The 26,061-nt window shown below is 41.6% G+C and overlaps 1 protein-coding gene across 1 annotated transcript in view; it reads right to left on the bottom strand.

The window, feature by feature from the left end:
* Positions 1 to 17,267, bottom strand: part of LOC115783274 (deleted in malignant brain tumors 1 protein-like) — a 28,792-nt gene extending 11,525 nt beyond the window's left edge. Inside the window, exons 1-5 of the mRNA XM_030734025.1 lie at positions 17,193 to 17,267; positions 11,931 to 12,008; positions 5,567 to 5,956; positions 2,585 to 2,908; positions 603 to 992 (exon numbers count right to left, since the gene is read on the bottom strand). Of these exons, the coding sequence (XP_030589885.1) occupies positions 603 to 992; positions 2,585 to 2,908; positions 5,567 to 5,956; positions 11,931 to 12,008; positions 17,193 to 17,232 (1,222 nt within the window). The 5' untranslated portion in view covers positions 17,233 to 17,267. The remainder of the gene's footprint in view (positions 1 to 602; positions 993 to 2,584; positions 2,909 to 5,566; positions 5,957 to 11,930; positions 12,009 to 17,192) is intronic.
* Between the last annotated feature and the right edge of the window lie 8,794 nt (positions 17,268 to 26,061).

Consider the following 26,061-nt stretch of genomic DNA (forward strand, 5'->3'; position numbering starts at 1 on the left):
TTAACTTCCTCTTCAACACACAATTTTACTGCATCTGAATTATGACTGCATCTCAGAGATGAGATGGAAAGAAAGGATGTGCAGAAGAGATCAGGTGGTGACTAAACTGCTAAACTGTCTCTGTGGCGTCACCTAAAAGGAACATCAAACTGCATGCCATGAAAACTAAACCCTTATGACTCTATTTTATATTAAACTAAACTATTAGATTTAACTACTCATTAGCTGGAGGAGGCGGGTAACTGCAGCCCACTTTAATGCCAGGTTCTTACCATATTTGAGATGGAAAACGTCAACCTGTCTATGTTTAAGTGCTTTCTATGGAACATTCATGCATACAGTCACTCTGATGAACACACTGGGAGCAACTGAGGGTTCAATATCTTGCCCAAAGATACTTGGTGTGCAGAAATATGGAATATATTATAAGCCGTGATGAAAAGAAAGTATTAAATGTGAAAAAGCCAGTGGGATAGAAATTGTAGCGTAGTGCAAATATATTTCTATAATAGTTGGTGAGCACAAACCTCTCAGTTAAACATTATATCATGGACAGACAGTAACACAGGGGGACCTCAGTGTCTGCAGCTGCTCAAATTTACCTTCACAGATCACACCGGCGTCTTCATTGTGGCCACAGTTGTGAGTTCCAAACCCTAAGTGGCGACACTCAGAGAGCTCTGATTCACGGCCTGTGCATGTGGTTTCATCCATCCAGATGGGTCCTGTGCCCCGTCCAAATTGTGCATGTGTTACTGCTGAGAGGGGCCTGCCACAGCCCAGCTGTCTACACACCACATGAGCATCCGCCAGGCCCCAAGAATCATCACACACTGTCCCCCACTGCCCACTGTGGAAGATCTCCACCCTGCCAGAGCAGGAGCTGTTACTACTTCCATTAACCAGGCGGAGCTCCCCTTCAGCTGCTGTGCTGTTGTCCACTGCTGGTGAAGCAGTGACATTAGCCTGAATGGGTGGTGAGGTCTGTGAGCCTGAAGCAGGTATAGAAGAAAGAAATCCAATGTTTGTTTACAGTTCAAAAAAAAGAAATACAAATGAAAAATTAATAACAGTTCAGCAGTGATGGTAAACCATTCTTCTTATAAACAACTGAATTTAAGAACAAAATGAATAAAGCTGTTACAGTATATTTATATTTATAGTGTAACAAATTCAAGCCACATTTGAGATTTTACATTTGAGATATAACAGTTTCACGTGTTATGATGAAACACAGACATTTCCTGTGGCAGCAACAAGAACTCATGAAAAACACTGAAATTAAGTATCGACAGAATCTTTAGATTAAATTAATCAAAGAACTTCCTGATTTAATTAAATCCTAATTCAATTAAATCTTTAGCAGGAGTTTGTTAAAGCATAATGACTGAAAATGGCACTAGCAACATATTTGCATATTAAATTCAAAATGATGGACTTCCTGTTGGCTTTAGGATATGACCCCATGCTGCTTTTTTGTATGTTCTTAGCTAACACACGATGCCTCCAAATGTCATGGCTGTAGGTAAAAAGCAGTACTGGGGCTACTTCACTGAAATATTTTAGGAGACACTACAGTCATAAAACCTTTTGCCAAGTTTGGTGACTTTTCAAACTTTCCCGGCCTCTCAACAATAACTTCCTGTTTTGTGGCCTTTTGCCTGCCACCAGGAAACACCATCAAATGAACACCCAGTATTTTCACACTCAGGAAAAATCAAGGTCTGAAGGTTCTTCTGAGCACATTTCGAGGTACATGTAGTACACTTGTGAGAAGGATTACACTGAAGTACATTACATGACATGTCCTGCTCAGACTAGGTGGCGCTCTGACTATTGATGAATATTGATGTTTACATGTATTCAGGTCAGTACTCTTATTAAACGTGACCTTTTGAGTAGATTGGATCATTTGTATTTGAGTTACAGCAATTTCGTCTTTCGTGGTGACACATCAAAATTCCTCATGCCACCAGGGTCCAGCTGGTTTATGAAAAATCAGTTTTAACAAATGTATAACATCAACTTGTTAAGGCTTTCCTAACCAAATGTTATACAGCACTTGGCAACCTGCTTCGAGTGGTACATGAACGTGTAAAATGTTATTTCCTGTTGTCACTAGATGATGTGTTCAGGCATGGATTCTTATCAAAAATGAAAATTTTGGGACAGTTTGGATAGTGTACCTATGAATTATATCAAGGTGGCAAAGAAATTCTTGTATGCCACAGATAATAGACATATATTTATTTTCATTTAGTATATAAATCTCACCAGTCCTGACCTGTGACCAAACGTTCATGAGTTTTTGATCATGTTAAAGTTCTCAAATAGATGATTCATTTGTCTGAATAATAAGAGTAAATGGAGCAGCTACAACAGGGTCGTTGCACTCAGTGCTCAGGCCTTAAGAATCTGGACTATATTTCACATAATTTATGAATGAAGAAAATTTGAAAACCTGTAGCTGAAACACTGTAGTGTAAATCAAATATATATTATTATATAATTGTATAAGAAACATTACACCATGGATACAGAGTAAAACAGGGGGACCTCAGTGTCTGCAGCTGCTCAAATTTACCATCACAGATCACACCGGCGTCTTCACTGTGGCCACAGTTGTGAGATCCAAACCCTAAGTGGCGACACTCAGAGAGCTTTGATTCACGGCCTGTGCATGTGACCTGGTCCATCCAGATGGGTCCTGTGCCCCGTCCAAATTGTGCATGTGTTACTGCTGAGTGGGCCCTGCCACAGCCCAGCTGTCTACACACCACCTGAGCATTCACCAGGCCCCAGGCATCATCACACACTGTCCCCCACTGCCCAATGTGGAGGATCTCCACCCTGCCAGAGCAGGAGCTGTTACTACTTCCATTGACCAGGCGGAGCTCCTGCCCATCTCCTGTGTTAAAAAGAATTGTAAAAAAACAACAACTAACAATTAACAATAGTGCTGAACTGATACTGAAAGTATTTTTGTTATAAATCGAAAAACTAGATGAAAAAAAAATTCTATTCTTTACAGTGTATTCATAGTTAAGATGCACAAAGACCTGCACAGTACCAAAGAGGCGCCTGAAAGCTGAAGGCTCTGCCTCCCATTCTCCTCTTAAGTATCCTAGGAACCACAAGTAAAACAGCAGTCTGAGAGTGAAGTGCTCTGTTGGGGTGATATGGGACTATGAGGTCTTTGAGATAAGATGGGGCCTGATTATTCAAGACCTTGTAGGTGAGGAGAAGGATTTTAAATTCTATTCTAGATTTAACAGGGAGCCAATGAAGAGAGGCCAATATGGGAGAAATCTGCTCTCTCTTTCTAGTCCCTGTCAGTACTCTAGCTGCAGCATTTTGGATCAGCTGAAAGCTTTTCAGGGAGCTTTTAGGACAGCCTGATAATAATGAATTACAATAGTCCAGCCTAGAAGTAATAATTGCATGAATGAGCTTTTTATCATCAGTCTGAGACAAGATGTTTCTCATTTTAAAAATATTGCACAAATGCAAAAAAAACCCAGTCCTACATATTTGTTTAACATGTGCATTGATTTATGAATTAGAACATTACATGTAAATTTGAAATTTCTACTTTACCAAATACCACCTGCTAAACTGTCTCCTGCATACCTTAGAAAAGGATCTCTCATCTGTCTCCATCTCAGAGTAAAATTCTTGCACATTATCATTTTCTTCTCTGAAAAATACAGTCACTGTGTCACGATTTGGGGGTGCAGGCCGTGTGGCGTGGAAAGAGGTGAGGAACCAAAAGCAGGACGCAGGAGATGGTGTAAAAAGGTGAAGGAAAATGAGCCTTTATTATGGCAACAGAAAAAAGGAATAGCAAAATAAAAAAAAACAAAAAAAAAAACAAAAACAAACAAAAGGCCGACAGTCTTAAAACAAGCCAAGAATACAACAGAAGGCGGCAGCACAAGGCTGGAAAAAACAGTCGAAAGCAACACAAAAACAGAACTTGGCAAAACAGGAGCCAAAAAAGTTCAGGAGGCCTGCCAGGAATGCCACACGGGAGGTGGCCCAGTTCAGGGGGTCGTCCCGGCCAGGGGGCAAGACGACAGGACAGAGCCCAAAGATGGAAACAAGGTACTGCAGGCGGCCGACTGGATGGCCATTGACAGATGGAGGAGCCAAAGCAATGATCAGGAGAACACCTGCAGAGGCAGAGGTGGTCTGGTGGGCGGCCGCGTGGCAGGCGGGAATTCGCCAGAGCTCTGGCTGGTGGACGACTCGGAACGCTTGGAAGACTCGTAACGCTCGGGCTGGGCAGAACGCACGGGCCCTGGCATAGCAGGATGCTTGGGTTCTGTCGCGGGACCCTCTGACTCGAGGCACTCGGGCTGAGCGGGACACTCGGGTTCAGGCGCGGGACCCTCTGGTTCTGGCTCAGGGTGCTTGAGCGAAGCTGGATGCTCGGGTTCAGGTGCGGGACCCTCTGGCTCGGGGCGCTCGGGCCGAGCGGGACACACAGGCTCTGGTGATAGTGGCTGCTGCGAAGCTGATGCTGAAAACTAGTGGAGCTGCAGCAGCAGCAGGCTCGGACGAGGGAGAGGTGGAGCTGCAGCAGAGAAGGATAATATCCATAGTCCACAGAGCTGAGCACAGTTGGAAAACTCCTCTAAGGTGTTGTAAATGATGTCCGCTGGGTCCATGCTGGTCAGAGTCTACTGTCACGATTTGGGGGTGCAGGCCATGTGGCGTGGAAAGAGGTGAGGACCCAAAAGCAGGACGCAGGAGATGGTGTAAAAAGGTGAACCAAAATGAGCCTTTATTATGGCAACAGAAAATGGGAATAGCAAAATAAACTGGGGCAGCAAAACAAACAAAAAACCTACACTGGAAAATAACTAAGGTGGTCTGGAGAACACAGGGAAACACAGCCATAGGACAACAAGACAAAACTCAGACAATAAATACACAGAGGAAACAAGGGGTGAGTGGAAACAGGTGAACAGAATAACACTAACGAGACTCAGGGAGGCAAAGCAAAACACAACCACACAGCATAAGGAACTGTCAAAATAAGACAGGAAGTAACCCACTATGGTACACACAGACTTGACACATAAGGAGACTGGCACACAGAGGGAATCTAAACATGACTAAACAGAATCCAACAACTTCTAAGCTGACACCAGTCAGACTCTATTTTATATTAAACTACCTATTAAGGTTTAACTACTCATTAGCTGGAGGAGGCGGGTAACTGCAGCCCACTTTAACTCCAGGTTCTTACCATATTTGAGATGGAAAAGGTCAACCTGTCTATGTTTAAGTGCTTTCTATGGAACATTCATGCATACAGTCACTCTGATGAACACACTGGGAGAAACTGAGGGTTCAATATTTTGCCCAAAGATATTTGGTGTGCAGAAATATGGAATATATTATAAGCCGTGATGAAAAGAAAGTATTTAATAGGAAATTGTAGCGTAGTGCAAACATATTTCTATAATAGTTGGTGAGCACAAACCTCTCAGTTAAACATTATATCATGGACAGACAGTAACACAGGGGGACCTCAGTGTCTGCAGCTGCTCAAATTTACCTTCACAGATCACACCGGCGTCTTCACTGTGGCCACAGTCATGAGATCCAAACCCTAAGTGGAGGCACTCAGAGAGCTCTGATTCATGGCCTGTGCATGTGGTTTCATCCATCCAGATGGGTCCTGTGCCCCGTCCAAATTGTGCATGTGTTACTGCTGAGCGGACCCTGCCACAGCCCAGCTGTCTACACGCCACATGAGCATCCGCCAGGCCCCAAGAATCATCACACACTGTCCCCCACTGCCCACTGTGGAAGATCTCCACCCTGCCAGAGCAGGAGCTGTTACTACGTCCATTAACCAGGCGGAGCTCCCCTTCAGCTGCTGTGCTGTTGTCCACTGCTGGTGAAGCAGTGACATTAGCCTGAATGGGTGGTGAGGTCTGTGAGCCTGAAGCAGGTATAGAAGAAAGAAATCCAATGTTTGTTTACAGTTCAAAAAAAAAAAAAAAGAAATACAAATGAAAAATTAATAGCAGTTCAGCAGTGATGGTAAACCATTCTTCTTATAAACAACTGAATTTAAGAACAAGATGAAACAAACACAGTCAAACATTATGCACCCACTGTTAAGGCAACTATGCTGAGAAATATCTGCATGATTTATGGTCTCTTATGCCTGTTCAGAGATTCTGGCAGAGGATATATCAAGACTTTTCCACTTGGTCCCAACCTCACCCAAACTGTGCATTTTCGGTGATGTAAGTGAATTAGATATAGAAGCAAATATGTCACACATAGTTCTTAGCGCCTTATGTATCACTAAGAAAACTATTGGAAATCAAAAAATGATCTGTATACTCACTATAGGAATTTACTTCCAGATTACTGTAGTCTGGCGAGAATGTCTGTCACCTCTAAAAACATTTGGATGAATTTGATTCACTGATCAATTCATCACTTAGTGGGGTGATCAGCTGTTCTCTTGGACTGGGGGCTGTGGCTACCTTTTTTTCTTTGTCTGTGTGTGGGGTCTGAATGCTGATGGTGGGAGTTTGGGTGAATGTTGCCTTGTGGTCTTAGGGCAGGGGTGGGCAACTCCAGGCCTCGAGGGCCGGTGTCCTGCAGGTTTTAGATGTGTCTCTGCTTCAACACACCTGAGTCAAATATAGAAGTCATTAGCAGGACTCTGGAGAACTTGACTGCATACTGAGGAGGTAATTCAGCCATTTGATTCAGGTGTGTTGGATCAGGGACACATCTAAAACCTGCAGGAAAGCTGTTTGTTTTTGTCTGATTCTGTGAATAAATCAGGCCTCCAGTGAAGTCTTGTTGTCTTTTTCATGCAGTATTGTAATAATTTTTTCTGGGTAAGTGTTTGAAAACTAAGATTGCATTTTAAAGCCTTTTTTCATAAATACACTCATTAAAAAAAGCAGAAAACATTGCTGTTGCCAAGCAAAACTTATTTAACTATAAAATAATTGTAGACCAATTCAATTCAATTCAATTCAATTTTATTTATATAGCGCCAAATCACAACAAACTGTCGCCTCAAGGCGCTTTGTATTGTGGGTAAAGACCCTACAATAATACAGAGAAAACCCAACAGTCAAAAACGACCCCCTATGAGCAAGCACTTGGCGACAGTGGAAAGGAAAAACTCCCTTTTAACAGGAAGAAACCTCCAGCAGAACCAGGCTCAGGGAGGGGCAGTCATCTGCCGCGACCGGTTGGGCTGAGGGGAGAGAAAGACATGTTGTGGAAGAGAGCCAGAGATTAATATCAATTAATGATTAAATGCAGAGTGGAGTATAAACAAAGTAAATAAGGTGAATGAGAAACAGTGCATTATGTGAACCCCCCAGCAGACTAGGCCTATAGCAGCATAACTAAGGGATGGTTCAGGGTCACCTGATCCAGCCCTAACTATAAGCTTTATCATAAAGGAAAGTTTTAAGCCTAATCTTAAAAATAGAGAGGGTGTCTGTCTCCTGAATCCAAGCTGGGAGCTGGTTCCACAGAAGAGGGGCCTGAAAGCTGAAGGCTCTGCCTCCCATTCTACTCTTAAGTATCCTAGGAACCACAAGTAAGCCAGCAGTCTGAGAGCGAAGTGCTCTGTTGGGGTGATATGGTACTATGAGGTCTTTGAGATAAGATGGGGCCTGATTATTCAAGACCTTGTATGTGAGGAGAAGAATTTTAAATTCTATTCTAGATTTAACAGGGAGCCAATGAAGAGAAGCCAATATGGGAGAAATATGCTCTCTCCTTCTAGTCCCTGTCAGTACTCTAGCTGCAGCATTTTGGATCAGCTGAAGGCTTTTCAGAAAGCTTTTAGGACAGCCTGATAATAATGAATTACAATAATCCAGCCTAGAAGTAATAAATGCATGAATTAGCTTTTCAGCATCACTCTGAGAAAGGATGTTTCTAATTTTAGAAATATTGCGCAAATGCAAAAAAGCGGTCCTACATATTTGTTTAATATGTGCATTGAAGGACATATCCTGGTCAAAAATGACTCCAAGATTTCTCACAGTGTTACTGGAGGCCAAAGTAATGCCATCCAGAGTAAGTATCTGGTTAGACACCATGTTTCTAAGATTTGTGGGGCCGAGAACAAGAATTTCAGTTTTATCTGAATTTAGAAGCAGGAAATTAGAGGTCATCCAGGCCTTAATGTCTTTAAGACATTCCTGCAGTTTAATTAATTGATGTGTGTCATCTGGCTTCATTGACAGGTAAAGCTGAGTATCATCTGCATAACAATGAAAATTGATGCAGTGCTTTCTAATAATACTGCCTAAGGGAAGCATGTATAATGTAAATAAAATTGGTCCTAGCACAGAACCCTGTGGAACTCCATAATTAACCTTAGTGTGTGAAGAAGACTCCCCATTTACATGAACAAATTGGAGTCTATGAGATAAATATGATTCAAACCACTGCAGTGCAGTACCTTTAATACCTATAGCAAGCTCTAATCTCTGTAATAAAATGTTATGGTCAACAGTATCAAAAGCTGCACTGAGGTCCAACAGGACAAGAACAGAGATGAGTCCACTGTCAGAGGCTCTAAGAAGATCATTTGTAACCTTCACTAATGCTGTTTCTGTACTGTGATGAATTCTGAAACCTGACTGAAACTCTTCAAATAAACCGTTCCTCTGCAGATGATCAGTGAGCTGTTTTACAACTACTCTTTTAAGAATCTTTGAGAGAAAAGGAAGGTTGGAGATTGGCCTATAATTAGCTAAGGCAGCTGGTTAAAGTGATGGCTTTTTAAGCAGAGGTTTAATTACAGCCACCTTGAAGGTCTGTGGTACATAGCCAACTAATAAAGACTGATTGATCATTTTTAAGATTGAAGCATCAATAATTGGAAAGACTTCTTTGAACAGTCTAGTAGGAATGGGATCTAACAAACATGTTGCTGGTTTGGAGGAAGTAACTATTGAAGTTAACTCTGAAAGATCAACTGGAGCAAAAGAGTCTAAACAAATACCAGCAGTGCTGAAAGCAGCCGAACATGAAGAATAATCTTTGAGATGGTTATGAATAATTTTTTCTCGAATGTCTAAAATTTTATTTGTAAAGAAATCCATGAAGTCACTACTAGTTAACGTGAAAGGAATACTCGGCTCTACAGAGCTCTGACTCTTTGTCAGCCTGGCTACAGTGCTGAAAAGAAACCTGGGGTTGTTCTTATTTTCTTCAATTAATGATGAATAGTAAGATGTCCTAGCTTTACGGAGGGCTTTTTTATAGAGCAACAAACTCTTTTTCCAGGCTAAATGAGCATCTTCTAATTTAGTGAGACGCCATTCCCTCTCCAGCTTTCGGGTTATCTGCTTTAAGCTGTGTGTTTGTGAATTATACCACGGAGTCAGGCACTTCTGATTTGAAGCTTTCCTTTTCAGAGGAGCCACAGTATCCAAAGTTATACGCAGTGAGGATGTAAAACTATTGACGAGATAATCAACCTCACTGGGAGCAGAGTTTAGGTAGCTGCTCTGCACTGTGTTGGCACATGGCACTGAAGAGCATAACAATGAAGGAATTAGATCCTTAAACTTAGTTACAGCACTTTCAGAAAGACTTCTACTGTAATAAAACTTGTTCCCCACTGCTGTGTAATCCATTAAAGTAAATGTAAATGTTACTAAGAAATGATCAGACAGGAGGGGGCTTTCAGGGAATACTGTTAAGTCTTCAGTTTCTATGCCATATGTTAGGACAAGATCCAGAGTATGATTAAAGTGGTGGGTGGGCTCCTTTACATTTTGAGAGAAGCCAATTGAATCTAACAATAGATTAAATGCAGTGTTGAGGCTGTCATTCTCAGCATCTACATGGATGTTAAAATCACCCACTATAATTATTTTATCTGAACTGAGCACTAAATCAGATAAAAAGTCTGAGAAATCAGACAGAAACTCTGAGTAAGGACCAGGTGGACGATAGATAATAACAAATAAAACAGGTTTTTGATTTTCCCAATTGGGATGGACAAGACTAAGAGTCAGGCTTTCAAAAGAATGAAAACTTTGTCTGGGTCTCTGATTAATTAATAAGCTGGAATTGAAGATTGCAGCTAATCCTCCTCCTCGACCTGTGCTCCGAGCATTCTGACAGTTACTGTGACTCGGGGGTGTTGATTCATTTAAACTAACATATTCATCCTGCTGTAACCAGGTTTCTGTAAGGCAGAATAAATCAATACGTTGATCAATTATTAAATCATTTACTAATAGGGACTTGGAAGAGAGAGACCTAATGTTTAACAATCCACATTTAATTGTTTTATTCTTTGGTGCAGTTGATGAAGCTGTATTATTTATTGTTTTTGAATTTTTATGCTTAAATAGCTTTTTGCTGATTTTAGCTTTGTTTTTTGGTGGTCTGGGAGCAGGCACCGACTCTATGGGGATGGGGTTTTGGGGGGATGGCAGGAGGAGAGAAGCTGCAGAGAGGCGTGTAAGACTGCAACTCTGCTTCCTGGTCTCAACCCTGGGTAGTCAGTTTTTAGGAGGGTTAATAAATTTGGCCAGATTTCTAGAAATGAGAGCTGCTCCATCCAAAGTGGGATGGATGCCGTCTCTCCTAACAAGACCAGGTTTTCCCCAGAAACTTTGCCAGTTATCTATGAAGCCCACGTCATTTTTTGGACACCACTCAGACAGCCAGCGATTCAAGGAGAACATGCGGCTAAACATATCGCTCCTGGTCTGATTGGGGAGGGGCCCAGAGAAAACTACAGAGTCCGACATCGTTTTTGCAAAGTTACACACCGAATCAGTATTAATTTTAGTGACCTCCGATTGGCGTAACCGGGTGTCATTACTGCCGACGTGAATAACGATCTTACCAAATCTACGATTAGCCTTAGCCAGCAGTTTTCAAATTTCCATCAATGTCGCCTGCTCTGGCCCCTGGAAGACATTTGACTATGATCGCCGGTGTCTCTAGCTTCACGTTTCTCAAAACAGAGTCACCAATAACCAGAGTTTGTTCCTCGGCGGGTGTGTCGCCGAGTGGAGAAAAACGGTTAGAGACGTGAACAGGTTGGTGGTGTACCCGGGGCTTCTGCTTAGGACTACGCTTCCTCCTCACCGTCACCCAGCTGGCCTGTTTTCCCTGCTGCTCGGGATCTGCTGGGGGGGAGCTAACGGCGGCTAAGCTACCATGGTCCGCACCCGCTACAGGGGCCTGGCTAGATGTAGGATTTTCCAGGGTGCGGAGCCGAGTCTCCAGTTCAGAAAGCCTGGCCTCCAGAGCTACAAACAGACTACATTTATTACAAGTACCGTTACTGCTAAAGGAGGCCGAGGAGTAACTAAACATGTGACACCCAGAGCAGGAAAGTGCAGGAGAGACAGGAGAAGAAGCCATGCTGGTAGTGAGTCGGCTAAGGGCTAAGCTACTAGCTGAGCTAAGCTAGCGAATTTCTAAAAACAAATAAAGTGAGTAATGTGAATACAGGTGATTCAGCAAAGAGTATGCTATTTAAAGTAGGTGAAGATTACACTAAAATATATTATTATCCAGATAAATCGAGTTATACAGATATAACAGCTAACAGACAGCAAAACACTGTGCTCCGAAACAGGAACAGGAAGTGATACAATACCGCAGTGAGAGCCAACAGACTTCCTAAACAGCCAATCAGTGCGTTTAGAAAAAAGGGGTTGAAATGTGTGGAGATTTCAAATTGTGCCTACACAGCTCATACATTTTTGTTAAGTGTGGTGTATGAGCAGTTCAGTACTGGCTATCATAATGATCACTACAGTTTGCTATGTAAAGAAAAAAAAAAAAAACCCTCAAAAGATGCATGAGAGATATGGATCAAGAAAAGAAGGGGCCCTGAGAAACTGCTTATGTATAGGGTGCAGAGTTCTGTGCTACAGCCTGGTATCCACCTGTAATGTTTCGGCCTCCCATTCCTGGATGTAATGAAGTTTCTGCATTGCCAAGACCGGCGCTTCCATCCTGCAGGTCTGTTCAAAAGATAAGCGATCAATATTCTGCAGTAAAATACTTTAGTAAATCAAGCTGAAGACAGATTATTTACTTTAACTGATGGCAAATTAGTTAAGTTAGATTTATGACATTTTTACTTAATTATTTGAACTTGCAAACAGCCAAACTTCCTGATTCTTCCTGACATCTACACAAACCATCTGATGAGGAAGACTCAGTTAAAAGCATGTGAAAGAGACATCAGCTGCTTCCAGGTCATCTGCCTCCATCTCACCCTATCATTACCATCCGTGTCTGTCACACCAACCCTCTGCATGTCCATCCATGTTTTTTCTCTCTTCCTCTTTTCCTCCATCCTGGCAGCTCCATATTCAACACCCTTAATATGTCCATTATCCCTCCTTCTTTACACATCCAAACCATCCCAGCCTTACTTCTCTAACTTTGGCTCTAAACTAATCAAACTCAGCTGTCTCTCTGATGTCCTCATTTATAATCTTGTCCACCCTGCTCACTCCCAATGAAGATCTTTGCATCTTCAGCTGTGCCACCTCTGGCTCAGCCTCCCGTCTTTTCGTCCATGCCACCATTTCCGAACCAAACATCACAGCAGGTCTCACTGCAGTCTTGTAAACCTTCCCTTTAACTCTTGCTGTTCTCCTTCTGTCATTAACCACCCCTGACACTCATCTCCACCCAATCTGCACTCTCTTCTTCACCTCTTTTGTGCATGTCTGTTGCTTTGCATGGTTCATTCTTTAGGGATCCTCTCACTCTCTAAGATTGTGTTCAACAATCCAGTCAAAACAGCCACTGCTTTCTCTCCAATATAGAGATCTCCATTCTTCCACAGGTATGACAGCTGGACAAATCCCCTTTCCCCTCTTCATCTCCTTCATAGGTGCCCTCACTTCCTTTTTACTGATCCTCTGTACTTCCTGATTCACTAACTGTCCTTCATCAGTCCCCATCTCATTTTCTTCCACATTTCTCCTGTTAACCCCATAACTACCCAACAACTCCTCATCCCCTCTGCTCCTTTCACCTACATGTCTATTGAAGTCTTCTCCAATCACCAGCCCCTCCCCCTCAGGACAGTTGCTACCATTTCATCTAATTTACTCCAGAATTCCACTCTCTCGATGTTTGAGGCATACGCACTGACAATAGTCAACATAAAGCAAAACAAACAAACAAAACAACAACCAACTGTCTAGGTAGTTTTGAAAATGATGGTTGGTTATAAATACACTGCTCAAAAAAATAAAGGGAACACTTAAACAACACAATATAACTCCAAGTAAATCAAACTTCTGTGAAATCAAACTGTCCACTTAGGAAGCAACACTGATTAACAATCAATTTCACATGCTGTTGTGCAAATGGAATAGACAACAGGTGGAAATTATTGGCAATTAGCAAGACACACTCAATAAAGTAGTGGTTCTGCACGTGGGGACCACAGACCACTTCTCAGTACCTATGCTTTTTGGCTGATGTTTTGGTCACTTTTGAATGTTGGTGGTGCTTTCACACTCGTGGTAGCATGAGACGGACTCTACAACCCACACAAGTGGCTCAGGTAGTGCAGCTCATCCAGGATGGCACATCAATGCGAGCTGTGGCAAGAAGGTTTGCTGTGTCTGTCAGCATAGTGTCCAGAGGCTGGAGGCACTATCAGGAGACAGGCCAGTACACCAGAAGACGTGGAGGAGGCTGTAGGAGGGCAACAACCCAGCAGCAGGACCGCTACCTCTGCCTTTGTGCAAGGAGGAACAGGAGGAGCACTGCCAGAGCCCTGCAAAATGACCTCCAGCAGGCCACAAATGTGCATGTGTCTGCACAAACAGTTAGAAACCGACTCCATGAGGATGGTATGAGGGCCCGACGTCCACAGATGGCGGTTGTGCTCACAGCCCAACACCATGCAGGATGCTTGGCATTTGCCAGAGAACACTAGGATTGGCAAATTCGCCACTGGCACCCTGCGCTCTTCACAGATGAAAGCAGGTTCACACTGAGCACATGTGACAGAGTGTGGAGACCCTGTGGAGAGCGATCTGCTGCCTGAAACATCCTTCAGCATGACCGGTTTGGCAGTGGGTCAGTAATGGTGTGAGGTGGCATTTCTTTGGAGGGCTGCACAGCCCTCCATGTGCTCGCCAGAGGTAGCATGACTGCCATTAGGTACCGAGATGAGATCCTCAGACCCCTCGTGAGACCATATGCTGGTGCGGTTGGCCCTGGGTTCCTGCTAATGCAGGCCAATGCTAGACCTCATGTGGCTGGAGTGTGTCAGCAGTTCCTGCAAGATGAAGGCATTGAAGCTATGGACTGGCCCGCCCGTTCCCCAGACCTGAATCCGATTGAGCACATCTGGGACATCATGTCTCCCTCCATCCACCAATGTCACGTTGCACCGCAGACTCTCCAGGAGTTGGCAGATGCTTTAGTCCAGGTCTGGGAGGAGATCCCTCAGGAGACCATCCGCCACCTCATCAGGAGCATGCCCAGGCATTGTAGGAAGGTCATACAGGCACGTGGAGGCCACACATAATACTGAGCCTCATTTTGACTTGTTTTAAGGACATTACATCAAAGCTGGATCAGCCTGTAGTGTGTTTTTCCACTTTAATTTTGTGTGTGACTCCAAATCCACGCCTCCATTGGTTAATAAATTTGATTTCCATTGATGATTTTTTTTGTGATTTTGTTGTCAGCACATTCAACTTTGTACAGAACAAAGTATTCAATGAGAATATTTCATTCAGTCAGATCTAGGATGTGTTATTTGAGTGTTCCCTTTATTTTTTTGAGCAGTGTACATTATTCTGAGTTTATCTTTTTAAACAACATGGAGGGAAGGAGAGATTACACAAAGATACAACAGCAATCAGAACGATCAGTTCTGAGGATGAAACAGATGAAACGAACAAAAAGTAACCAGCAAACTGATGTTGAAAACAATGTAAACTAATTCCTCTTTCAATGAGTGACCTACAGTTGTGTCCAAAATAATAGCAGTGTGTTTAAAAAAACGTATTTTCTGGACTATAAGTTGCACTTTTTTCATAGTTTGGCCGGGGGTGCGACCTATACTCCGGAGCGACTTATATGTGAAATTATTAACACATTAACCAAAATACTCAGACACTTGACATCTCCGTGAACCGGAGCTTTAAGGCAGTCTTGCGTAACCTGTGGGCGCAGTGGATGATGGATGGAGAGCACAGCAGAGCAACCGGGAGAATGCGCCACCCAACTTTCCTGGAAGTCATTGGACGGATCAACAAAACATGGGCTTCAGTGACAACCAAAACCATCCTGTCAGGATTCAGAAAGGCCAGAATAATTGGAACTGCAACTGACGACGAGTCTGACGAAAATGACACAGAAGAGGAAGCGGCGCTTCATCTACCTACGGAGTGTGCGGAGTTGTTTAGAAGTGACACCGAGGATGAAGAATTCAATGGATTGATGGTTTGGTAAACTTGTTAGCATGTTCTTTATGCCATGGTTATCTGAATAGCTGTTAATGCTACATTAACATACCAAACACGTACTCAGTTCGTAGTCTATGCGTCATGTAGCTGAATGTGTTATGTTAGCATACCGTAGGCGTAACCCTGTTCGACCTGTTCTTTAATCCATTATTATTTTAAATTGCCTTTCAAGATGAAGTGTCTGTTCTTGGTCTCGGATTTTATCAAATAAATTTCCCCCAAAAAATGCGACTTATAGTCCAGTGCGACTTACATATGTTTTTTTCTTCTTTATTATGCATTTTTTGGCTGGTGCGACTTGTACTCCGGAGCGACTTATGGTCCGAAAAATACAGTAATAGTTTTCTTGTTGAAACACACATTTCAAGGACATTTCCTCTTCAGCATGTCATTAGTGTTATTTGGTTCACCCGTGTTCCCAGCTGTTTCCCTCCCCTCATCAGCCCTCTTGTGTATTTAAGTCCTGTGTTTCTTCTGCTTGTTGTTTCCTCTCATTGTTTCGTAAGTATTCTCATCAGTGGCAGGTCAGTGTTTGACTCCTGGTGCCACTGTGTGCTTCCTGCCCTGGATTATGTTTTTGCATTGTTTTGTCTTCACTCAATAAATAACGCTTTCGTTTAAATTAAGCTTTCTGCCTTGCCTATCCTGCGTTGAGGTCCTATTCCTTGCCTGCCACAGCATTACATGACAGTACTGTAGCTTGAGTTCAGTGTTTGTGGATCTTCTGACAAACTGCCTGCAGCCCTTGGACCCAAAAACAACAATCTTATTTTCATTGGTTCACACAATGTTTCTCCAGTCAGTGTGTCCTTTGGTTCTTTCCTCTTCAGCATGTCTTTTTTTTTTTTTCCTCAAAGTGGAACTTTGCAAGGGGCTTATTGACAACTGATTAGCTTCACAAAGATGTCTTCTAAATGTCACAGTGCTCACAGGTAAGTTCAGACTGTCACTGATCACCCTGGAGCTGATCATTGGCTGAGTATTTACCATTCTGGCTATTCTTCAATCCATTTGAATGGTGGTCTTCTGTTTTCTCCCACATCGCTCTGGTTTTGCTTTTCATTTTAGAGCATTGGAGATAGGCTGCTGGGCTTAAATTATCATTTTCTGCACTTCTTTATATGTTCTGCCCTCTCCAATCAACATTTTAATCTAAGCATGCTGTTCCTTTGAACAATGTCTGGACTGACTCATTTTCTCAGCTTTTCAGAGAAATCCATGTCCATCATGTGTCGCCTTCATTCTTGAATAAGGGCCACCTGAATGACACCTGTCTTTACACAGAACGGATGACCTCACAGGACGAATGCTATTATTTTGAACACACCTTTCAATTAATTATTTAATTACAGAGACTCAGGAGAATGCATATCATGAATGTTAGGTCTGTTGGTTTTCTATGACTCTGCTACACCTACTGGTAAATTATTTGCCATGTAGTAATATGATTTCCACCAAAAAGATTGATTGATCTGGTTAATCATGTTAAACTGTTATTATTTTGAACACAACTGTATTTCCAGCTCTGGTCTCAGTGTTTAGCCACAGAAACAAACATGCAAGAAATGAAAATGAAACACGATCAAAAGATTTTGTGGTTAAAACTGTTCAAAAAGGAACAAAAGTTATGAACTCCTAATAAAAAGAAAACAAAGTAACACTGAGAAGTGAGAATATTAGAGAAGAGAATTTACTCACTGAGGAGGACGAAGCAGATCAAAAACTGACAGACTGTCATGTTGATGAATAACCCTGTGATGGGTTTTTGCTGCATCTCTTCTTTTTCACTTGCAAATCAGACATTTTTCACTTCTCTTAATCTTGTGACCCCTCCTGCAAATACAGAGTTCTTCACTCCCCTTCCTCTTTTCCCAGAATCAAAAAATTAACTGTACATTTATTGATTTATTTATTCATGATTCCACTTTCAAATTTTGTCCCATAGCTTTTATATTTTTGGTGTTCTGAACTCCATTTGGTCTCTACTGTTTGGATTTCACTGAATTGCAAAATGTTAATTTACTGTCTGGCAGTACTGCTGTTTAATTATGTCAAACAATGAGACCACTGTCAAACATCAACCTAAAGACTGCTTGAAGGTTATTCTTTTAAACAACAAAGTTATACTAAAGCTGCATTGGGCTGGATTTCTACATCTCCAAAGAAGGTTCCTCAGAGAGAAGATCACTAACATGAGTTCCTCTGACATTATTTCAATAACGAATTTTGTTGTTTCAACATTTTCAGAAAAAGATCAAATTTAAGAGGATTTTATAGACACAAACCAGAGAGAGTAAATGCCTGAATTGAGAAATCTTCGCAATCACGACCAGATTTCAGCAGACAGACAACTTCCACAATTTCACAGCACCAGTTTGAGAGGACTTTTGCTTTATGACGCAGTGTTTTATATTCCTGCAAGTCACATCAGAAGATGGTAAACTGAGACTGTAATGCACGTGGTCAGGAAGGATGAGTCAGACTGTGTATGGCAGGCTGTTTTAATGTAAAATCCGATTCACCACACTTACATTCCAGATATCTGAAATTGATTTATGACCAGACGTATCAGTAAATTAAGATATCTCTAATTATATTTTGACTAGTCAAAATGATGTCAGATTCACCATTGAGTTGAATGGAGGCTTCAATTCAAGATATCTTCAATGAATTACTGACTCTGAAACACCGATTTCAGATATCAACAATTCAGAGATTCTGTGCAGATTGCTTAAGCAGTCTTTAAGTACACGATTTTCACGCTCTCTGCATATCCCATACTGAAGAGCTCTTTCTTTGTTGTTTCATTCTATTACAATTTTGTCCACAACGGCCAGCGCCATTGCAGCCACCTGAAATTCTACACAGGAAATTGTTTGGACAGCTCAGTACAGCACAAACATTTCCACCATTACAAACAGCAGCAGCCTGTTGAGTTGAAGCCAGAGAACAGGCAGACAGTGCTGTGCTGTTTAAATAACACTACTTTTATTTTGCAGTCCTTACAACAGAGCAACACGTGTTGGCTCACAGTCCAGCAGAAACTGCTGCTACAAATAAATGAATGTATAGTGACAAACATCGTGAATGAATGAAAAAACTTATTTCTTCTTTTGCCAGTTCTGCATTTGAACTGATCTCAGTTTCTCAGTAGTGGGAAATGTGCAATCCACACCCAAAACACGACAGCTTAGAGACTGCGGATGAAATGCTGACTACTTATGAATACTTCGGAACAGAAGTTTATATGAGATTTTTTTTAAGGTGACGCAACTGTAAGTTTTAGTGTTCTAGCGCAAAAACAACTCATTTAAACATAAGTCTGATAATAACATCTGTTGTTAGCTCAAGGACACTTGTTTTCTGTGGACAGGCTCTGACCTGTGCTGGTTTACTGCTCTTTGTGGATTTGGCCAACTGCACTCTGTAAGCAGATGTCACATGAGCCATCATGGCTGCTCTTAAACCCCTAGATTCATGGTCCTCAGCAGATATTGGATTAATTTCCATCTTAAGATGAAAATCATCGCAGACAGAATGTTTTCAGCTGCATCTGCAGATCATTATGTATTATTGTGTATTATCAGCTCCATATTCAACATCCTTTGTTCAGTATATCCACTATCCCACAATTCAATTCAGTTCACTTCAAAGCACAACAAACAGTCGCCTCAAGGTGCTTTATATTGTGAGGTAAAGACCCTAAAATAATTAAAGAGAAAACCAAACAGTCAAAATGAACCCCTATGGGACAGCATTTGGTGACAGTGGGAAGGAAAAACTTTTTATTTTTAATTTTAATAGGAAGTGGGCAGTTAGGGCTGAGGGGAGAGAGACAGGACAAAATACAAGCTGTGGAAGAGAGCCAGTGATTAATAATAACTAATGATTAAATGCAGAGTGGGGTATAAACACATTGAGAGTGAAAAGAGGTGAATGAAAAAGAAATGATCAGTGCATGAGATTTAAATGTGGAAAAAACAAATGTTCAGACTTAAAAATATTAAGAGACCTTTTCACCTTGTCTATCAGTTAATATGAAGTCCTGCATTCAGACTTCTGCCAGTTATTTTAAATAAAGCTTACTAGCCCTGGATTAAACATGGCAAGTGAAGAACCTTTATTAAATTTTGTGGAAAAGGGCCTACACATTCAGATTAAAGACAAAGAGAACTGGCTGTTATATCTGTGAGAGTTAAGAGGCTGGATCAAGGCTCTGGTAAGTTTTGTCTCCACATGAGGAGAATGAGGAACAGTTCTCATAGAGCACTATGGGGGGAAGTTCAAATTAACAGATTCAACAGTGAAATGTCAGCAAATGTGAACCACAATGACTGATCCATGTGTCATAAAGTCTGATTGCTTGTGCAGAAACATACTGAACATACAGAGAACTGACTAAAGTGGTTTTGAACTTATGTTCAAGCAGACGTTTGGGTAATTTCCATCTGAAGAAAATCGTGGCACTGAGAATCTTAACAAAATCCCCAAACAATAAACTCATTTACAAACTACAGTGGGCTATATGTTTGTCTTTGTTATTACGCTGCCAGATGTTGTACATGTGTTTATGCTGTTGCAACTCTTCATGCTCCAAGAAAACTACAGTGGTGTTTCTCTGTGTGTTTTTGTACTGGAGGGAAGCTATAGGCTGTTGGACCAATCAGACTTTAATCATGTTTACATGCTGCTTTTTACCTACTGGTTCAGAGAAGGAAACCAAACAAACAAACACCAAGCTTATGGTGTGATTTTCCTGCTCTGACGCTGCAAATATGTACTAAATTCAAATGAAAGACTTCTAGAAATAGCTGGAAGCAACTAACTTCAGCTCCAGTTATCATTTTGTCAAAACTTGGATTACTTTCATTACCTGTGAGTCTTGTAAGTGTGACCTTTGACCAGTGAGGGACCAAAAAATAAAATTCAGACTAGGAATTTGACTCCATCTCAGGCCACTTGGGCTATTGTTATTACAGCTTTAGCCATATAAAAATTTCACTTCATGATCAAAATAATGAACTTTAATTTATAGGTTTTATAGGGTTGACTGGATCACAGCTCTGGTAGGTCAGGTCTTCAGATGTGGGGCCCAATGAACAGTTGACATAAAGAGCATTCTGTGAAAAAAATGATTTGAGAGGAAATCAGCAGCACACGTGAAACACAACGACAGCAGTAATTTAGTAAAACTGGTGACATGTCATAGAGTGAGTATCCGGTTAGGAACATGCTGAGTGTACAGAGAAATGACTGACGTGGTTTGACAAATTCTCACTTCCCACTTTTTTTTTTTGGTTTTTTTTTTTCTGTTATTTTTCTCTTCATCTGAACAATAATGTGTTTCTTGTTTGAATGTTGATACCAACAAAATGGAATAAAATGTATCTCAATTTCAGAGATTTAGTTTAACTCAGCAAAGACTGGTTTTTATTTTTTTTTATTAAAAAAAAAAAACTGCTGTTCTTTTTATGTGTTAAACCTTTAAGAATGACAGTGGTCTATTCTCTGGGTAACACACTTAGTTGTTTCTGTTTTATTTCCTGTGAAACACAGAACAGGACACGACAGTAATCTCTATCTCACAGACATTCTCTAGCACAGTCAGTCTAAGGCTTTACATGTTGGGTTATTCTCAGTTTCTATCATCTTTACTGAGATTACTGGATACCTTACCTGTGAAACACAGAACAGGACACGACAGTAAGCACCTGTGTTAATCGGCATAGCTTACACCAGTGGTTCTCAAATCCAGGCCTCGTGGCCCAGTGTCCTGCAGGTTTTAGATGTTTCCCTGATCCAACACACCTGAATCAAATGGCTGAATTATCTTCTCAGTATGCAGTCAAGTTCTCCAGAGTCCTGCTAATGACTTCTATATTTGACTCAGGTGTGTTGAAGCAGAGACACATCTAAAACTTGCAGGACACTGGGCCACGAGGCCTGGATTTGAGAACCACTGGCTTACACTGACGTCAACTACTAGTGATGGGTCGGTCATGAACGATTCGGCTCTAAGAGCCGGCTCTTTGACGTGAACGATGGGAGCCAGCTCCTGGTAGTGAGCCGTACCTTTTTTCTTTTCGTTTTTTTTTTTTTTTTTTTTTGTGGAAGCCGCTCATGATTGGTTAAGATGAATGGTAGCATATGACGGTCTACACTGAGCGGGAGGGGAGGGTGCACAGACACACTGCGCAGTTAGTAAACAAACACCAGAGAGGGAGGGGCTCCTGACAAATGGAGACAGTAAAGAGCTAAAGGAAGTTGTGTGTTACATAGAGGCTACACGCGAGAATCGTGAGGAAAATGAGTGACGGAAAACGTAGTAAAGACTGGACACATTATAACCTTATACAGTGGTGTGAAAAAGTGTTTGCCCCCTGCCTCATTTCCTGTTTTTTTGCATGTTTGTCACACTTAAGTGTTTCGGAACATCAAACCAATTTAAACAATAGTCAAGGACAACACAAGTAAACACAAAATGCAAGTTGTAAATGAAGGTGTTTATTAGTAAAGGTGAAAAAAAATCCAAACCATCATGGCCCTGTGTGAAAAAGTGATTGCCCCCCTTGTTAAAACATACTATAACAGTGGTTTTTCACACCTGAGTTCAATTTCCCTAGCCACACCTAGGCCTGATTATTGCCACACCTGTTCCCAATCAAGACATCACTTAAATAGGAGCTGCCTGACACAGTAAGGTCCACCAGAAGATCCTTGAAAGCTACACATCATGCTGAGATCCAAAGAAATTCAGGAGCAATTGAGAAAGAAAGTAATTGAGATCTATCAGTCTGGAAAGGGTTATAAAGCCATTTCCAAAGCTTTGGGAATCCAGCGAACCACAGTGAGAGCCATTATCCACAAATGGCGAAGACATGGAACAGTGGTGAACCTTCCCAGGAGTGGCCGGCCGCCCAAAATTACCCCAAGGGCGCAGCGACGACTCATCCAAGAGGTCACAAAAGACCCCACAACAACGTCCAAAGAACTGCAGGCGTCACTTGCCTCAGTTAAGGTCAGCGTTCATGCCTCCACCATCAGAAAAAGACTGAGCAAAAATGGCCTGCATGGCAGAGTTCCAAGAAGAAAACCACTGCTGAGCAAAAAGAACATTAAAGCTCGTCTCAATTTTTCCAAAATGCATCTTGATGATCCCCAAGACTTTTGGGACAACATTCTGTGGACCGATGAGACAAAAGTGGAACTCTTTGGAAGGTGTGTGTCCCATTACATCTGGCGTAAAAGGAACACTGCATTTCAGAAAAGAACATTATACCAACAGTAAAATATGGTGGTGGTAGTGTGATGGTCTGGGGCTGTTTTGCTGCGTCAGGACCTGGAAGACTTGCTGTGATAAATGGAACTATGAATTCTGCTGTCTACCAAGAGATCCTGAGGGAGAATGTCAGACCATCTGTTCGTGTACTCAAGCTTAAACGTACTTGGGTTCTGCAGCAGGACAATGATCCTAAACACACCAGCAAGTCCACCACTGAATGGCTGAAGAAAAACAAAATGAAGACTTTGGAGTGGCCTAGCCAAAGTCCTGACCTGAATCCTATTGAGATGTTGTGGTATGACCTTAAAAAGGCCGTTCATGCTCGAAAACCCTCTAACGTAACTGAATTAGGACAATTCTGCAAAGATGAGTGGGCCAAAATTCCTCCAGAACGCTGTAAAAGCCTCATTGCAAGTTATCGCAGACACTTGGTTGCAGTTGTTGCTGCTAAGGGTGGCCCAACCAGTTATTAGGTTTAGGGGGCAATCACTTTTTCACACAGGGCCATGATGGTTTGGATTTTTTTTCACCTTTACTAATAAACACCTTCATTTACAACTTGCATTTTGTGTTTACTTGTGTTGTCCTTGACTATTGTTTAAATTGGTTTGATGTTCCGAAACACTTAAGTGTGACAAACATGCAAAAAAACAGGAAATGAGGCAGGGGGCAAACACTTTTTCACACCACTGTACCTCCAAACATGTCAAAGGAGACACAGCGTACTTCAAAAGAGCCGCCGTTCGCAGACTTCCGGCAACAAATATCGCTGTGAAGTGCAATTTCTGAGCTTTCAGGAACCCTTTGAATTTTTGCGATAGGATAAACGGTCGCAGAGTTACGGTAAAAAGCCTCCGCGGCGATAAGCTACATCTTAATCAGCTGTTCGCAGCTAGTAAAGGCAACGATCGCCTGGCATTAAAGGATTAATGTGATAGACAGAGTGTAGACTGTAAATTTAAATTTTAATATCAAGCAGGGTCCACAAACAACCTGCACAGGTATATACGAATTATTCATCCATCAGTGCAATTAGAAGAACAAAAGTGGGCAGGTCATACCAGGAAGGAGAAACAGGCCCTTGGATTTTCTGAGATCCAATCTTTTGTTTTATAATTTATATTTGGAGTACTCTATTATATGTTGAGTATATAAAGAAACATTCGATATAATGTATGTTTTTACATTAGTAATTCATTTTACACTTTTTAAAATTAAAATCTGAGGAGCCACTTGTGAGCCTAAAGAGCCAGCTCTCTGAAAAGAGCCGGAATTCCCATCACTATCGACTACAGAGCAACTTGTTCTGCTAACCCCGTCAGATTCCTTGTGCCCACAGCGCCCTCTGTCGAACAGACACTTCACCCAAGTAAAACAGAACTACACAGTGAACACAGTTGCATGAATGTACTGAGTGATCTTCAACATGTTTTAAAAGAAAGTCCTTAGCTGATTAATTTTAAATGGGGGGGCAAGATATTCCACTCTAGTTCATTTTCCCAATGTCCTTTAAAACACGTAATGCTACATATGCACCAGTGAAAACATTGTGCAAGATGAAAATTGTCACTACTGGAGTTCAAGTGGACCCCAGCTGCCACATTCTGAGGAAATAGAGAAAGAATATCATCATTAATGCATTTCTTAATAATCCCATTTTTTTGCCTTCAGTTTACTTTAAATGACAACAAAAAAGTATATGGCTCTTAATTAACAGAAAAGTTTGTTTTTGTTCTCTACTCAAAGTTCTTAGACATTCTTTTTCTTTGGCCTTTTTGCCTTTGTTTTCCAGTGAACCATGAAGACAGACAGTAAAATTGGAAGAGAGATAGGGGAAGGAACACAGGAAAGGGTCACGGGTCGGGCACGAGCACCACGGCCATGCAGCGTACATGGTGGCCTGCTCAACCGCTGAGCCAACCCAGCGCCAGCTCTCTGTGCAAGTGTGAGGGTCAATAGTGCAATTGCTGAGTGTAAAGTGGTCAGACAGGGACTTCTAGGGAATGATCTAAAAATAGCAGCTAAAAGTTCAACATCAGGCAACCAAAGCCGTCCCTTAGTTATGCTGCAACAGGTCTAGGCTGCTAGGGGGTTCTCATGATGCACTGAGGGTTTCTTCTCATTCACTTCTTTTAATTCTGTTTATACTCCACTCTGCATTTAATCATTAGTTATTATTAATCTCCAGAGGTGGCAAAAGTACTAACATTCTGTACTTAAGTAGAAGTACAAGTACTTGTGTTAAAAAATACTTTGGTAAAAGTCGAAGTACTGGTTCAACTTCTTTACTTAAGTAAAAGTAAAAAAGTACAGGCTCTGAAATTTACTCAAAGTAAGAAAGTAAAAGTAGCTCTTTGGAGGACGTTTCTACCTGCTATTTTTGTGTAAAGCTAACTGAACCTTATTATATATTATTGTAATAATATAAAATAATACATGAGAACACAAACGTTATTCCAATCTAAATTTTAATTCTAATGAATGTACTCAGCTTGAATCACAAACTGTGAAAGGGAATTTAAACACAGCTCTGGTCTCTGTGTCCTCCATAGTAGAGGGTGACTGTGTCTCCACCTAAACACCAACATGAGGATACTCAGGGGTTACAGTGGGATTCAGAAGGTGGAGGAACCCTAAGATCAGCTGTAGTGGCTCTGCATGGGGAGAAGAATCACAACTTTCTATTGTGAGCTGCAGTAAATGATGTTGGTGTGCAGGCTGTGATCAGCTGACCTGCTGCTGCTGCTGCTCTGAGGTTTACTGCTCTGTGTGGATGAACTGAACTCACAAAGATGTAACCCAGTATTTCACAGCTATCTGAGCTGATCTCCATCCCCTACACTGACAGCATACAGGCTGTAGAAATGTTGGACTCAGTGAATGAATCTCAGCATCAGCAGCTTTGATTCAAACTCATTTCTGCTGCACTGATGTAACCTGTAACTCTGACCATGAACACAAAGTGCACCAACACAGAGCTTTACTGTAAATACAGTACAACTAGATAACCTGTTTATTACGTACTAAACTGCAGTATTTTCATCCAATCTTTGAATTACACAAAGTCGGCATACTTCAGTTTATTTTCCAGTCCTTACCTTTAATTCTAACCTCTCTTCTTCCTCTTCTGTCCTCTTTCTCCATCTCTGAGTGAACTTCTCTCTATTTGCTCTCCCTGAAATACAGCAGCTCTTCTTTTAGCTAGCAGACACACTGTGTGACAAACTGCACACACTTTGTGTGTTTGCTGATATTTGTTGAGCATTTAAAAACGTTGCATTTACC

This window comes from Archocentrus centrarchus, chromosome 7 (genome assembly GCF_007364275.1).
Source record: "Archocentrus centrarchus isolate MPI-CPG fArcCen1 chromosome 7, fArcCen1, whole genome shotgun sequence".
Lineage (NCBI taxonomy): Eukaryota > Metazoa > Chordata > Actinopteri > Cichliformes > Cichlidae > Archocentrus > Archocentrus centrarchus.